Source organism: Saccostrea cucullata, unplaced genomic scaffold, assembly GCF_032062105.1.
Source record: "Saccostrea cucullata isolate Sc308-1 unplaced genomic scaffold, CSIRO_AGI_Scuc_v1 ctg615, whole genome shotgun sequence".
In the NCBI taxonomy this organism is placed as follows: Eukaryota; Metazoa; Mollusca; class Bivalvia; order Ostreida; family Ostreidae; genus Saccostrea; species Saccostrea cuccullata.
In genome coordinates this window covers 72,609-90,274 of record NW_026926389.1, presented here as the reverse complement: position 1 = coordinate 90,274, position 17,666 = coordinate 72,609, and the positions used below count along the sequence as shown (strand labels likewise).

Sequence of the window (17,666 nt, the reverse complement as noted above, 5' to 3'; positions counted from 1 at the left end):
GGAAATTTACTGAAATATGATAAATTAGTTTAGTATTGACGCTATATAAATCTTGTTAAAAATATCTATATTCATTTATTCTAGGTATTTTTTTTCTTTCAGTCAAATGACTGTTTTAACCGATTGAAATTATTTTTTTTCAAAGCTGTTTTATTACAATACATATTTATAGAAGCAATATAGCAAAAGAATTTTTATGCATGTACTTATTCATGTCCAGATAGTACTTTTTTCTAATCTCGGAAAAAATTCTACAAATAAATCAATTAAATGAAAGTCTATATATTATCAAACAAGAGAAGGAAGAAGGAAATGAAACAGATGCATATTCAGATTTTGTCATAAAAAACTATCTGTGTTAACATTGATAACATGCAATTAGCAGTACCTCATGCCAAAGGTGCGATGATAAGTTACCATTTTTTGAATGTAAAATAAATTTAAACAAAAGTTAGATAGAATTAGATAAGCATGTGATAAAAAATTGTATTTGTGTGCACTTGTCTATCGTTATAACATATTAATAGCAAAAATTAATAGCACTCATTATTTTCTACTTAACATTCGGATGCATTGTCTCTTAAAGAAAGTCTCAAATCAACAATAAGTCGACAACGTTTATTCTTTTTTAACATTTATAAGAAACAACTGCAATTGCTTTTCTAATTATTTTTTTTTATCTTTTGCCTGATCGCAGTAATTTTCAAGGGTTAAATAACTTTTACTTAACTTCTTAACTTAGTTAAAAAAAAGAAGACAAATAAATCTTCAAAAGAAAAAAGGGGAAATGATTAACGACATATAGAGGAAAAACCCGAAACTTTCAATTTTAACAAGTTACGTAATTAATTAATTGCAATTTTCAAGTGACATTTAATATGAAAAGATTTAAAATATAAACAGGGAAACAACAGCAATGATCAAGCAACTCGGTTTTCTCAAGGATTCTTTAATGAACTTTATTTCTTTCGAACATAATCAGTACGAATTGGATATGAAAATCTATTTTATATATGTACCTTTCTTTAATAGCTGTTATAATGTAATACTTTTTTCATGTATAATTTGAAGCCTGATATTATTACATAAAAAGTAGAAGTAAGATAAAATTGACATCAAGGTTATGAATAATTTTTTTTAAGCTTGTTGACCAAGAATTCCTGAAAACAAAAGTAATCAAATTTGGGAAAATGAGTACTTCATGAATGTTACTTAGTGCTTGTATAATTTAGTGGAAAGCTTCTAGCTTTATGCTTAAGGGATTCAAAATCCTAGGTCAAGGTCTAAAGGGTAAAATTGTCGGTATCCAAAGGAAGATATTGTCAAAAGGAGTACACCTGTCAAATCTGAAAGCCCTTATTTTAACGGTTCCAAATCTATGATCAAGGTAAAAAAAAAATAACAAATGGACCAAAATCTAAGATCAAAGTCAAAAGGTCAAATATCTATAGACTTAATGAAACACGTACGTCACGAGAAATAAACCTGTAAATTATTAAAGCCCTAATACTAACGTTTTGAAAGTTATGGTCAAGGTTAAAGTCTTTTAAAAAGAGGGTCAAACGCTAAGGGAAAATACACATGTGACATATGAGAGCCCTAGCATCAAAGATTTAAAATATATTGGTATGGTTAAAACTTGAAAATGTTTGGTAAAAGTGAAACGAAAGGTCGTGGTATCGACGTCTAATTTAATGGTACTTAGAATTAAAGGACTTGTCACTTGGAACACACATTTGAAATATGAAAGTCATAGCCCCCCCCCCCCACCCACCAACCCCCCCCCCCATTCAAGAGGTTTGGGCAAGGTTAAAGTTTTTTGCAAACAGACGGACGGACAGGGGAAAAACTATATTGCCAGAATCATTAATTATGGGGAAATAAAAAATAGTAAATGATGATTAATTTTCCTCCAAATGTTTTCAATTTTTTTTCTCTCAAAATAATTGCATTTTGTTATCAATTTTTTGAATAAAAATGAATATCGTACAAACTTTATACGGATAACTTTTCAAAAAGAAGAGAATGGAAAGCCCTGTCACACAAATACGAAAAAAAAATATATATAAAGAGAACCATGCAATCAAAAAGAGTTTTTGTTAGGTGGATTTGGCTGAAGAAGTCGCAGAAAGGAGTACTTTTCCTACCACATATAAATATGTATATGTTTCTGCATGCATATCAGAATGTTCATGTAACAGAAATATGCGGCAATTACTCTGTAACGTGTTTACATAACACTGTTTTCTGACACATTAATAAGTACCGTGATTATACTCTGTCAATGGTTCCTTCCGATACTATGTAATAAATGTGCCACCCAGCAAATGATGTTTCGTCCTTTTCATGTATGATAAGGCGCCTATTTTATGTCTGTTCCTCTTGCCATTGTAAACTTTTATGCTAGCCATATTAGCGCTCCTCGCACGGTGTAACTATATCGTCAAAATTTCAACATAATCTGTTTACCTGCACCTCAGCTCAGATTCCTGCTAAATGGTGCTTGTTCTTTGCAAGAGATTTTCTGTGTATTACGTCTGGGTATTGGCTCAAATCTATATTTTTTTTCTTTTTGATCTGTTGTTGCATTCTTTCCATTTGTTAAAACATTGTTGCGGTATGCTGATCTACTAGTTATGTCTATCTCTCACTTATTTAACTGCGTTCTTTACTCTGTTTCTTGTATTCCATGCATATTTCTTTCATACTTTGCATTTTTCCTTGTGTGGAGATATTATTTTTTTTTCTATTATACATACAACATCTAATGATATTGTAATTTGGCTTCATTGATGAAGGGTTGTAAGCTGTGCAGGTACTTTGTATTAGGGAATGGTTGGGGTTAGTGAGGGGTTACTTACGTTTTAAAGAATATAGATTTGCTGTTCATATATTGTGTACATTTGCTTCAGGGACCTCCCTCCTATTCTTTTTCCACAAAAGCATTTCTGTTGCTGAATGGTTAAAAATTTATAGCACGGATACTACTGCATTAAGGTACATATTGTTTAATTTGTTCATCAGGGTTAAAAGAACATGGAAACACTTTCAACTGAATTTTTAAAAAAACAATTTTAATGCCTACGATTCCTAACTAAGGCATCATCTAATGATCAGCAAAAAAATGAACATCATTTATTAATAAACAATCAAGATACAAAACGTAAAATTCTTCAAAATGTAAACAAGGCCCATGCCTTGTTTTTGTTTACATATAGAAAATATATAACAAAATGAAATTCAGCGAATCACTAGAAACTGTCAAATTGTATTTGAAATTAACTTCTTTATTGAAATTATTTGCTTTTAGCGACATAAATTAGTATATTAATCTATGTAAACAAAACATGACACAGACTCTGTTTACATAACAAAGGTTTGGAGCTCTAAATCTCTCTTGTATCTCAACAACTAAAGTTCAAATTTTTGATGATCATTAGAAAGACCTTATATAAATATCTATAAAAATGGTAAAAAAAAAATTGAAATTTTCTAGCTAAAACTGTGTCTATGTCCCTTTAACTTTGAAAAATACACAAGACTGAATACAGGGTCGTTTCCTTGTGTACTCTTCGGAATATCAATAAGCATCACTTATTCTTCTGCCGTATTGAATTGAGACCTTCAACAAACCTTTCAAAAGTCATAAGGAATAAATAGACGCTTACGATTTTTATAACACATAAAGTTGAGATAGGTTTGCACACGGAGGTAAAAAGGTCAGGTCAATCAGCAAATCAAGTTGTTTCGTCGTTGTTATTATTTTATTTAATAGCTTTTAAATCTTGTTCTTCATCTTTTAGAATTAATAATTGAGGGCAATCAACAACCTTTAAATAAAGCATCCTGGTAATAAATATCTTTTAAAATAGCATTTAAATTATTTCGTTGAAAACAAAAAAACAACAATGTTTGCATAATTATAAAACCCTACAAAAATTCAGAAAGTTTATGTTTAATTCAAGCGTTAATAAGTAATAAAATTGACGTGACTTTTGTGACCTACAAAATGTACATCACAAGACTTTAATTGTCGTTTTTGGTACCACATCATTATCGTTACATCACTTAATGCATTGTTTCATTAGTAAAGCTACATTACTTTCATAAGGTTTTGACTTGCTAGATTCCGAATGGGAAATGAAAAGATGACCTGTCAGGAAAATTGAATAATATTTTTGGTTTCTTTTTCATTCACAAGTATCGAAGAACGAAGATAATTCTGTCATAGTATTTTAAACTAATAAATATTTTTCGCAGTTACCTTGACAATATGCACGAAACCAATTTTGATGGTGTTGTTAGACTGTATTGCATGAAAGTAAAATAATAACAAAAATAATTATAACCCCCAACCCAACCCCCCGAAAATAAAACCTTCACAAAATCCTCGCCTAAATTGCATCCATTCTTATCATGTTTTTACCTCCATCTTCACAACCGCTTCTAAGTACGTTCACACATTATAGCAAATTTATTTTTTTTTGTAACATATATTTTACATTAAATAGTTTACTTTTCTTCGAAAGTCCTCATTTCGCGCGTTCTATGGTCGATACAATGACCTTAGCAGTAAATAAAATCTATCATCAAATAATGTGATGACTGACGTTTTTCATAGAAAATGTTTTAGAAACTCAATACTCGACAGGTTTTTCATTTTTTTTTTCAGAACTCTACAAGGAGCACACGGCGGATATGAGCGCTGGACAGGGAAAGCTCAATTCTCCATGGCATCTAATCCCAACTCTGATTTTTAGAGGCCCTTGATTTCCTCCAAAATTTGTATTGTTTAATGGACTTTTGGGCTTGAAAAGTATCATTTTCTCCAGATGTCTCCAGATGTTATGTAAATCAAAATTATTAACAAAATGAAATGTGATGTTGATATTTAATAACAATGAAAAAAATTGAGCTGATAGATGAAAAAAAGATAAAGGTCAAGGTTGTTAATAGTTTACCGTATAGAACCAACACCTTTCTTCAGTAATGTCACGTATGGCAGGACCATATAGGGCCATTTCCTGAGAAATATTTTTTTTTACTTAACAAAAATGCTGCTTTATTGAAAGCATAGGCATTTAAGTAAAAAAAGTCTTTTCTAAAAAGTCAGGAACAGAAGTTTGTAATGAAGGGAGTCGGAGATGCTTAAATGAAAAATTCAAAGCGATAGGAAAATACTTACAAAAGTTTGGCTATCATTTTGTCATAATAACATAAGCATTTGGGAATAATATATCTATGTTTTGGATCCATACAATTTATGCAGAAGCTCTGATAATAAATTTTGCAAAGAAAAAACAAAAGGCTTTGCGTGATTCTTAATGTTGTGGTAAAATATTTCAGTTTGTAATTTGTTGTCACAAAAACATTAAATTGATAAAAATTCCTTTGCACCATATTTTCCTGAATGATTACATTCTAAATAAGGTGAAAGATAATATAGGTCATAGACATCAATATATTACCTTAATACTTGTGAAAGAGGCCAAAGTTTAAGAGATTTGAAAGAGACCATGGAATTAAAGGGCATAGGTCGTTGATTTGAATTAAAATCTTTCTCTGAGCTGATGTTGTGTCATTGTTAAAACATTGGTATTTCCATTTAAATTGTGTATCTAGAAGTATGATGCCATTGATACTTTGTACTTTTGAATTTTCAAGATCTGCATTTTAACCAACGTGAAATTTACTTAATATGCCAGTAAAAAAAGGCTGATTTTTTAAGGGTAAAATGCTTTTAATATAAATACTAACACGAGACGTGTGTAATTCTGAGATCAAAGAAATATGAATATTTTTTTTTTTGTATTTTGATAATAAAGAAAACCATTAGATTTACAGTACACCATTTCAAGTAGTCCATCGAGAAGGAAAAATGACAAGCGTCCTTTTTACACAGAAATAAAATATCTTCAGGGCAATTAAAAAACATAGCATAATGACTACATAACTTGTTTCCTTGCAATATGGAACGAAAAAAGTTAACAAATACAACCAAATCGATTCACCTTTTCAGTGACAGATGCCAAATTTCAAAATTTAAATACCTTTTAGTAAAGTATATTCTCTCTTATCTTAATCCATTACCTAGTAGAAAAGGTTTGCATTTTGATTTGTTTAAATGGATATTTAGTAACCTTTTCTACGTGATGCAAGTCAGTCCTGTGATATATTTGCTCACCCTTCACCGGGCCTCGAGGTAGGAAATGAATATTCATGAGCAGCAAACACTTCGACTGGTGCGGTTTATGCAAATCAAGCAGAAGGCGGGGCCTTTAAAACCACAGAAAAATGGGCGTTGTTTTAAGGAACTTACTAAGAATTCGGGTCCATGGATAGGTCGTTGTCGACAATTAATAGCTACGTATATATAGCATTTGTTGTGAGTTAGCGCCGTACGGCTTCATAAAGACATTGCCTTACCCGCGTGTGTTGATCATGATTGCGGCCTTATTGTTATCGCTTATTGGTAAGTTTTAAAACTGTATTAATTATGTAATTAAATTTTTTGAAAATTAATTATTTTTCAAAATATTTTTTTTAAATGAAATGGTGATTGAAAATGAATAAATGTGACACTTTATTGATGCTAACAAAAATATATTTGGCTTTTTTAAATCAAAAATTGTTAAAGAAAATTGAATTTTAAATTGATTGTTTTACAAGTTTTCCCGCCAGTGTATTTACAAATCAACTGAATAAAGAAAAAAAATTGAAGAGTGAATTTGAATTCAATTTGAAATAGTCAGATCTTCAATAATTTCTCATAGAAAAAAAAGTGTTATTAAAAATGACTTTCGCTTATGATATAGAAAATAAGGAAATGGCAAATTTAGAAATGATTTATGCATCAATCACTACCAAAATAAGATTTATGCATTAATTATCACTAATAATGAATCCTATTAAAGATAATTTATTAATATTCTTAATAGAGTTACGCTGTCATATTTTTTGTGCAAAGAAAAAAATGTCTTAAAGAGATCTTGCAAGAAAATACTTATTATGGTAAATTAATTTGCTTAATGATTTTGTTTTTGTATTTTCAGTCGGGGCTCTTGCCGGTAAGTATTTTTTCAAGATTGTCGTAAAATGTCAGATCAAGATCCGTTTTCGGCAGTGACACGCAAAGATCAAACTATCTTAAATGACCCGTGAATTTTCACACTTTCATATCATTGGCTAATTTAAAAGAGTCATTTTACTTTTTTTTTAAACAATTCATTAAACGGATTGTCAAATAAACTTATGGTGTTAATCTTAATGAATCACTTGAGGATTAATTATTTGCAATTTAAATAAAACAAGAGTGGTAAATGAAAATAATTCATCATCCTTTCTGACTGGTTTCACGTTGACTTATGTGTGTCGCAAAGAGCTCACACGAACAAACGACTCGACAAAACCAGGCTGATAAAAGGATCCGGCACCTGCAATTAGGCAAAATTATGCTAATGTATTTAAGTAAAATCAGCCAAGCGTGTAATGATCAATTGATATCCTCTGTGCATTTTATTACGCTGCAGTGTTCAATGATGTATGGGGCCCTGGGCAATGAAGCGTACCTGATGCATGGTAAAATGTCATGTTTATCTACAAGACGCCATTTGTTCTTGCGATTGTCGTTATGTCTGCATTGGTGTAAGCGGCCAAGAACGAATAAATCTGTCATGTTAACAATTTCATACAGAAAATATTATATAATTATTCTGTTGTGATATGGATGTACAATGTGTGTAAATCATTAAATGTTAAAAGCAATTATATCTCAAAGCAGACTAACAGTAAATTAATATGACAAGAATTTTATAATTCTTTCATTTATGTTATGTCATGAGCAGAAATTTAGACCCAGAGCAGCGTTTTAAATAAGGGAGAGGAAAAGCTGTTGGTGAGAAGGGGAGAGGGGAGGGGGTTAGTCTTCTTACAAAATCTTACATGCAAATCATTCAAATAGAAGGGGATATTTAAAAAAATGCCAATTGTTCGAAACTCAAAACTTCGATTCAGTGGGGCTACTGAATGGGGTTCAATTTGACCTTTTTTTGACACTTTGGTACATTTATTAGAAAATAGGTGAGAGAGTGGGGACGTCTTAATGAAAGTTTACATATCCAAACTACACTTAAAAATACACTAAAAAAATGGAACACGATCTATGGGTATGAAATTTGCTTAAGTATCAAGAAGTTGTTTTGATGAACGTCTGAATTATAGTAGCGGTTTAGATAAAAGAGGCGGGGGGGGAGTAGATTCCCTAACAAAATCTCACAGTATTCTACACTTCTTTTACTTATGTAACCTCGTCAAAGATATTCAGGCCCTTAGCAGCTGTTCAAATAATCATAGTAGAGAAACGGGAAGGCTAGGGTTAGAAAAAAAATGTGAGGTTTAGTCTCATTACAAAATCTTACATGCAAATCATGCAAATAATGGGAAAATAAAAAAAAAAAAATTGTTCAAACTCTCAAATTCAATTTTGTGGGGGCACTGAATGGGGTTAAGTTTAACATTTCTTTTACATTCGGGAGGAGTCTACATAAAAAAATTACACATTGCAGAATAGGCTAAAATAAATGGCTTTTTCCATGCACATGTAAGTCATGCAAATAGAAAAAAGAAATTTGAAAAAAAACAAGCAAACAAAAAAAAAAAAAAAAAAACAAAAACAAAAAAAAACAAACAAAAAAAAAAAATTCATCGAACTCAAAAATTCCATTTCATGAGACACGGGATAGGGTTCAGTTTGATATTCTGATACATTCTGGTACATTTATTTTAAAAATATTGGAGAAGGAGGGGGGCATGCATTTTAATGAATTTTATACATTCATTCAGGGGCGTTTTCCACGGGCCTGAAAATTGCTTTAATATCAAAAAGTCGTTTTGTTTAACGATCAAATTATTATATCCTACTAGTATATTTTATGTGGTTTTGTTCTTTTAACTGTTTGCTAATTAATGTTAGACAGTCAATATCATTAAAATGATCTTTATCTCTAGAGAGTGGGTAAAATGTAGCTTTTCAAATTGAGAAAAAAAATGATTTTACTGCTAAACGCGGTCGTCAGTAAATATTTACATTTGCAATTAGTATTTCTTATCAAAAAAGTTTTATAAATTTACGTATAGTAATATAGGAAAATCGTACTTTATGAACCATCATTATTTGGCTTGGATAGAAATCATACTTATAGTAATAGAGCTACGGGAGGTAACTCGGACATGTGCGTTATTTCTATCGCCAATTAACAGAATATATAATAAATGCGGTAACTAAAGCATGCCTAGTCAGGTTTATATGTATTTTATGTTCCTGGCGCATCGTGACTGCGTATAAATATATATCAAGTCATTACGATCCGTAATTAGGACACAGGTCTGTTGAATTTTTTATATATAAGGTCTATATAGGATACATTAATTATGAAAGTTATCATCATTGACCCATTTTTTTTAAATGGAAGAAGACTGTTGATTTCAAAGATTACAAAAAATAGATATACAAAATCTTATTCAATTTGAAATGTACGTTCTAGATCAATTTCATACAAATTACCAGGCATCGGAAAAAGTTACTTTGCGAATAAAATCGCACCAATTTCAAATTACATACCCCCTTACCTGTAAATTAATCTAAGAAGCAAATTTCAATTTTTCCTACCAAAAGTACTTTCGGAATGTGTAGTTATGCCCCTTATCTAATTCTAAAGTGATTCAATAAACTTTCAATGATATAGGTATTTATGCAGACTTCGTCATGTTCATTTAAATTGCTTCCTTAAACTAGTTTGATAAAATATTTATTACATATTTATGTAGCTAAACAAAATAATGGATTTACAATGAAAGTGTAATATTTTGTCCTTTTCTCCGTTTTCAGAGCCATCCGTGCATGTTGTACGTAAGTATTAACCTGTTTTACTACAAATTAATCAAACGAAATGTAATGCATTTTTTTCATTTTACATTGTAATTTAGTTACGCATTCCCTGTAATATCTTAGATTGCGATCGCATTATCATATGCTGTCATTTTTTTTCAGCGCATGCTAAGCAGGCTGTACATGAGGTAGCACACGACGTGCACAGGCATGGTAAGTGATGACGTCATTAAACATATACCCAAACCGAAGTAAAATTGAAAGGAATCTATATTAAGAAGCTTGTTTTTCATTCAAAAGTATTTAAATTTATAAAACACTGAATACACACTTGGTGGTTTTTATAAAAAGAAAAAAGTAATATTATTAAATGCATTTTTTACACTCTATCAAAATAAGATTGTACCCCTGTTTTAATTTTTTATCAAAATTCTAAAAGATTCTGCATAAATTATCGATATATATAATTTAATCAGATAAATGAAAAAAAATATCTGCCTTGCAGTTCCTCTCATCCATCAAGTTCCGATCGTCCAAAAAGAGGTCAAGGTCATCCGCAACGAAGTGCCAAGAATTGTCACAAGTAAGTATGATGAAGTTGCGGGACCACGCAGAAACCTCTGTAAGGGGAAGTTTCAGAATTCAAATGTGTTCCCTAGTGGAAAAAATAAAATTAACATGATGTCTGGGGAAAATGTATGCAACGAAGAAATAAATTGCAAATGATTCAGTTGCAGGAAATAGATAATCGTATGATACCCCTCCCCAAAGAATATAACATATATGATATGAAAAGAAGTCTGTAATGCTTACAAGTGCCCCATTGGTTGTTGCATGTAATAATGTGAAATAACACATTTAAATTACTTTTTTTTTCTTTTTTATCATCTTCATTGCAAATATTTATTCTTCTCTTCCAGGACCTAAAATTATCAGAAAGACCAGAGTACATGTACAGAAATGTGAGTACATTAAACCACTATAGATTACATAGATGAAAACCGGAAAATGGCCCCCGAACACACACAATCACAAACACATACAACCACCTGTTACAAGAAAAATAAGCTTGAATGTTGTTTCAATTTCAGACATTTATGACAAGCCATTCATCAGGAAGCACACAAGTGAGTACAATTTACTTATTGTTAAATAAATCAAATAATTCAGCAGGAGTTCAGCATCTCAAACACTAAAATCTCGAATCCTTTGAAATAAGAATCAAGTTTCAGCTTATCTTTTTCCACATGTATGTATTTAACCTCAATATCCCAAATCCTCGGATATATCCATCGAGTTCAGAATATCGACTTTAGAATGTAATTAAAAAGTTGATTATGCAGATCTATTTTCATGCCAAAAAAGACAAATAATTTCGTAACTATATATAGTCTAATGCCTTTCTATTCAAGAGAAGAAAAACTGACCCGCAAATTCTAATAATGTTTGCTAAATCTGATGCAGGGACGACTCAAGAACGATAATTGAGATATACCAAAAAGCACAGAAAAAGAGCTGAAATATTTATTCGCAATTTTTACCTCTTTCAGTTATCAAGCCAGTTGAAGTTGTGAAGAAGTTTGATGTACACAAAACAGGTAAATTTGAATATTGATTTATTTCACACCATTTTCTAGTTTTGCCAAGATAATTGAAGCTGCAAGATCAACAATATGCAACCCTTTTAACAAGAGATGACACGGTATCTAATTTACATCTCCTTCTCAGAACTATTTTTAAAAAAAATCACAGAAGGACATTTTAATGTTTAATGAAGGCTGATTGTTTCCCTTCTTTTCAGTCGATGTGCCAACACCAATTCACAGAGTCAGAACAGGTGAATATATTTCAATGGATGTATCTATATATATATATATAAACTGTTACATATTTTCTTTTCACTATTGACACTTATAACTTAATTTCTACATTTTGCTTTCGATTTAAAATCGTACTTTGACTTTCATTCTTTACTTTCCTTTTCAGTCGTCAAACCAGTACATGTTGATCAGCCGTACCCTAAGATTGTTGTCAAGAAGAAGACCGTTTTTAAAGAAAATAAAAGTAAGGATATTTGCACAATATATGATTGGGAATAACATTCACGTAAAAATTGTAATCATATAACTTATTTAAATTTAGAAAGCTGTCCTTTTCTAATGAAAAGTCTTATTTTTGGGTTAACTATCATTATTTAATTTTAATTTTTTTCAGTATTCAGACCCAAACCAGTGTTCGAGGAAAGAGTCACAATTAGTGAGTATGACAAGCAATGCGTAAGATAAAAAGAACTTAAATTTACCTGACGACATATAAAATAATTTTAAAATAACAATCAATTTTCAGCCTTTTTTAAACTTTGTTTTATAAATAAACGTTCCGTTTTTTTTTATCTAGCACAGTAATATATATCCTTAAAAATAATAAACCAATTGTATTTTTAAAGTGCAAATTTAATGATAATAATTATGGTAATGAACATATGATGCATTTTAACACAATTAACTTTTTATTCCAGAGAAACAGCCCGTCCCAGTGCCAATCACTGAACATGGTGAGTGGACGTCTTTAGTTTCTTTATAAATAAAAATATCAGTACATTCTCACATCTAAAGTTAATTCAAGAGATAAGATATATCGTCCCTTAATATTTTTTTCTGTAAAAAAACGTTACTTTGTTGATCAAAGATTATAAAAAAAAATCATGGGTTTAATTTGATACGTTCTTACTTTCCCATAATATTTTATTCCCACGTTTACACATATTTCACATAACAAGCAGATTTTTCCAAATGAAATAGTGCATCAGATCTATTACTTTTTAATGGCAGAAATTAGATGCAAATTCTGTTCCATATAAGTTTTGTTAAAACCGTAAAGTGTTCAGATTTCCAACAGCCGACTGTACTCTAGGTTTTATTCCTATTCAGTTATTCCCCTCAACATTTGTTAGACAGGCCAATGTGTCCGGATGACCAAGGTTTTACTGTATACTCTAGATCAATTTTTTTTTCTTCTATTTCTTACAGTATTCAAGAACGTACCACAACCAAGACTGGTCGTTAAGAAGATCCCAGTCGATATCTTCAAACATATCCACAGTGTCAAGAAAGGTACAGTGCAACACAGTTAACCTGAACACACTTATAACGAAGTTATTCCTTATAATGATGTCATTTAATGTGCAATCACAACTAATGATCTGAAAATATACTAGTAGATATCTATTGGATAAAGGCGTAAACATCTGATAATATTAAATTTCCTTGGATAAGGTTTCAATTTAAGTATCTAATTCTTGTCTTTTTTTAATTTTTCAGAGCCTGTGCCAGGTATATTTTTTGAAACTGTTACACATCCGAGGTGGTATGGATTACAATATTGCGACATTTGGCTCCATGTTCTTTTATTCTTTTTAAGCTTATATGTCTTTGTTAATTCTCTTCTAGTTGCCAATGTAAAGACAGTTGGTGTTGAGTTCCCAGTTATTGACAGGAAGAAGATCCACGTCCCTGTGGCTAAGGCCCATGGTGGCTATGGTGAGTTGTCAGCCTCGCAAACATTTGCAAATAACTACCCTTTTTTCAAATTCTTTTGAAATCAAATTCTAGTGCTTGCAATCTTGAGATGAGAATATCTTTTTTATTCAAACATTGGGACAGTTCTTGGAAAATTTGATGCAGAAATATTTCTGTTTGTTGGCATAGTGCCTCGTAATAAACTAAAAAGTATAAAGTCTGATTTCATTCCATTGACCCTATACAAGAAAAAATTATTGAATTTTGGAAAAGTTTTTTATAAGAGCGAATTTTTATTTAATTATATGCATTTTAGAGTACCGAAAATGTGATAGATATATTTTAGGACCTCAAAATTTAAATCACGTATTGAAACTACTCATTGAAATAAAAAGTTAGAAACAGATATATTTGATAAATACACGAATTTTGTGCTATTTAATAACTTCATGAAAAATACATAACAGACTCAAAAGGTAGTGGAGGAGGGGCATTCATTGGGGGTGGGGCTGGCGTAGTTGGCGGTGGCCCAGGAGGTGCCATTGGAGGAGGCTTCATAGCAGGAGGGGCTGGAATTCACGCAGGTGGCCCCGTGGCCTTAATAGGAGCTGGACCTGGATTTCATGCAGGTGGTCCAGTAGCTTCTATTGGAGGTGGCTTTGTAGGAGCCGGGGCTGGAATTGCTGCAGGTGGACCTGTGGCCTCCATAGGTGGAGGTTTCATAGGAGGAGGAGGAGCTGGAATTGCAGGTGGCCCAATGGCCTCTATTGGTGGGGGTCTTATTGGAGGTGCCCCTGGAATTTACGCTGATCCTAAAGGAGGATTCGGTGGCCCCGCCATTATGTCAGGCCCCGCCCCCTTTGCCGTTCAACCCGTCCAAGCAATAGGAGGTCCAGCTGCAGGATATTCAATGAATAATTTTGATTATGCATAAGATCCCTCAATTCCATTATGCATAAAATGAATTGGTGAGAATAAGTAGGAAAATGTAGACTTGGGTTGTTGTAGGAGATTTATGATACCCTTTGTAACTCATAGGTTTCTGTAGTATTTTAGCACACTTTTCCTGTAGAAAATCTAAAAAATACTCTCTTCTTTGTATGTACACTGAAACCGATTTCTATCCTCCTTTATTAATACCCTGTTTCTTTGTCCGTCTTGATTTATTCTCTTGCTGAATTACAGATTTTTTTTTGGTATAAGCATTTTTTAACGCAAAAAGCTCACGTTTTGAAAAAAAAAAGAAACAGAAAAGATGGCATTTCCAATCTTTACCATGTTTTTATACATTTTGATAACAATGCATTTGATTAGTGATCCTCATTGCGGCATCATGGCTACTATCAAGTATTTCAGGATATTGACTATTTCGAAGCTACTGGACAAAAGCATGTCTTAAAAGGATTACAAGATATTTATTTACTGTTTAATGAAATTTAGGAAAGAATATCTCCTTTCTTGAACGTCAATATTCTGTCCTTGTTGAAATTGGTTCCGCCAAAATTACCATAGAATTATTAACAACTATCTAACAATTGATGTACCGTGTGTTAACAAAATAACATTTTTTTCTGAATTAAATCACACTTTACCTCAAAACGAGAAATCATGTAGATGCCACTTTAAATTCGTCACACTGCAACAGGAGTAACAATCACTCAGATGACAAAATGAAAACTTAAATCTACGATTTCCTTTTATTTACAGGGGATAACGACGGTGATTATTGTAAGGGACTTTAAAACAACCTGCTTTATCATATATTGCACCTTTGCTTTTCGTATTTATGCTAAGGGTCACTTTGTTCAATACAAAAGAAATCGTGAGACTTGCACATACATGGTTAAGGAAAGTATAAACCATGCACGGTGCAATGTAAACATTATATTTATCTTTACACCTGCAACGCAACGCTTTACTTGATTTTTAATGTAAGAATGAATGTAAGAGCAAAGAAATGAATACTTACATTTGTAAAATGTTCGTATTTTATGTCAGCTCTACAGATCTTACAAAATGCTATAAAATTGCATATATCAATTTATTTCAATTAACATCGCTATATACCCTTTGTTTATTTCACATAGTTCACTACAAGAAACTGAATCCTCACTTTTTTCACTCGATCTTTTTCTATATTTGAAACACTGGCATTGTTCTAACAACTTCTTTCTTTACCTGGTGATAGAAATGATATTATTTGCTAATATAAAAGATATGTGAATCTTTTGAAATAGAAATTTCATAGTTATAATTGACTTCGGATTTGTCTTTCGAAATCAGAGTAAAAGATAATTAAGCTTGAAATTTTAAATAATCTTTGTTTCACTTTTTACAAGCCGCCTTAATTTGTATTGCACTTATATTTGAATAATTATCTTGATTTCTTTATTCATGATGTGTTTGCCTCATTATAATTTAAACATTTTCTGTGATAATTTTCTATATCAAATACATAAAAAAAACAACAACATGCACTTATTAAGAAAGGGGAAATATAATGAAGTACTAAAAACAAATAAAAAATGATATCGAGGGTCTTATTAAATCTTCTTTTACTTTTTTTCAGTTAAAAAGTAAAAGACTCAACTGAGCAAGGTAAGAAATGATGATGAAAAGATAACTGAAGACAAAAACACATAAACAATCTAACATGTTAAATGTAACAAGGTAGTCATTAGAGAATTAAGAGCCTCTAATATTGTAGGATTTTAAATGGCATCCACATAGCTTATATGTTCAGGTACAATAACATTAGGAGGTGAAGAATAGAAAAAAAATCTTACTCCTACAGCAAAAATTGTACTTTTTTTGGCTATAAAATTGACCAGAAAATAAATTAACTGACATTGGTCATTGTTGCAATTTATTTGTTTGAAACATTTTACATATACATGTAACAATTCTTTAATTTAATTGATTGGCGACTATGGAAATGTGTAAATTGTAATGTTTTAACTGAAATATATATACCAGACAAAAAATACTCCATGTAACCAAAATCAAAGATTTTAACAAGAAATCGAAGCCAATTATCAAATAGTAATAACAAACTTTTTTTTTTATTTTATGTCTCCACAAAATATAATGTCTGTCTTTGGTAATCATTAAATAAACTGAAGTAAAGTTAAAAAAGATGATAACAAGTAATGGTTGATAAAAAAATCTATAATAAAAGTACAGTCTTAAAAAATTATATTGAGCATGCATTAGAATAAAAAATAATGTAATTTTTGCCTAAGCCAACATATATTGTTAAAAATATATGAAGTGTTTTCTTCTCTTTTTCAGACACAGTCAAGTGTGTGACTATGAAAAATGGATTGGCTTTCTGTTACATATGTTGTCTTATAAAAAATGTACATACATTAAACCATCGGTGCTCATGTAAAGTTCTTCATCTCCCGGGCGTCTGTATAAATAGATATATATTTTTAAAACCATTTTTATTGTTGTTGTTGTTGTGTATAATAATCACCTTTTTTAAAAAAGTGAACTTTATCTTGTTTTGTCATGAATTGAATCGATCTTTGAACGCATCTTGCAACATCAAACAAGCAAACAAAAGACATCTTGCTGATCTCCAGCGTCTCAAACACCGATCCGGGGACCGCATATAGCTCTCTTCTACCCATGGTTGCTTCATCACAAAAAAGTGTCGCATTCTTGAATATTTACGCCCTTCTATGGTGACGTCATATTTAGTCAGTAGGAAGTTTTGTTTCCATTGCAATTGAAATCAACAATTGACATCAACAGTATACAAGAAATATTTCGTATACTGCGACTGAATATTGAAAAGGCGCCATAAAATTCATTATCTGACTTTTCTTCACTCACATTTGTCAATATTTTAATGAGCTACGAAGAATTTTCTCTTCGTTCAACCTCGACCAGAATGGGAGAGGGTCGTACATTTTGGTCATGGTTTACGACGACGACTGACCCCCGACACAGTGGTTCAGTCAGAAGAGCGCTCGTTCTTTGACTTGAGGGTCATGAGGTGGCTGTGACTGATGTAAGTAGATAATACAAATAGGCAGCAACTGTTCCTTCCCAAACACTTGGCGCTTAGAAAGAAATATGTGAAGATAACGAACAGTATTCGAGTTCAAAATCCTTTAAACAATTCAAAATAGGAGTGGAGGAGACAATAACCTCCAAAACGTAAGTGGTGGGATCGGAGATGGAGAAGTGCGCATCCCTAGCCGATCGGTCACTCTCGCCGTGCACTTGTCATGATCGGGAAATAACGGGAAAAA

At 31.5% G+C, this 17,666-nt stretch overlaps 1 protein-coding gene across 2 annotated transcripts; it reads left to right on the top strand.

Annotated features, from left to right (window-relative positions):
- The first annotated feature begins 6,337 nt into the window (after window positions 1-6,337).
- Window positions 6,338-16,847, top strand: LOC134271525 (mantle protein-like). Of its 2 annotated transcripts, XM_062753723.1 has the most exons (18): window positions 6,338-6,472; window positions 7,053-7,067; window positions 9,887-9,907; window positions 10,049-10,099; window positions 10,392-10,469; window positions 10,807-10,848; window positions 10,978-11,013; window positions 11,437-11,484; window positions 11,688-11,723; window positions 11,873-11,950; window positions 12,101-12,142; window positions 12,405-12,440; window positions 12,916-12,999; window positions 13,207-13,218; window positions 13,336-13,425; window positions 15,112-15,132; window positions 15,974-16,002; window positions 16,696-16,847. In XM_062753723.1, exons 1-17 carry the CDS (start codon window positions 6,442-6,444, stop codon window positions 15,982-15,984), a joined length of 732 nt encoding a protein of 243 aa, XP_062609707.1. In that variant the 5' UTR covers window positions 6,338-6,441; the 3' UTR covers window positions 15,985-16,002; window positions 16,696-16,847. The 2 variants fall into 2 exon arrangements, with proteins under 2 accessions (XP_062609707.1, XP_062609708.1); XM_062753724.1 differs by lacking the exon at window positions 15,112-15,132.
- Window positions 16,848-17,666: the final 819 nt, after the last annotated feature.

Coding starts and splice junctions, on each gene's coding strand:
- LOC134271525 (XM_062753723.1), top strand. CDS start 6,442: ATGATTGCGGCCTTATTGTTATCGCTTATTG. Junction 9,908..10,048: donor GCCATCCGTGCATGTTGTAC/GTAAGTATTAAC, acceptor ATTTTTTTTCAG/CGCATGCTAAGCAGGCTGTA. Junction 12,143..12,404: donor CGAGGAAAGAGTCACAATTA/GTGAGTATGACA, acceptor TTTTTATTCCAG/AGAAACAGCCCGTCCCAGTG.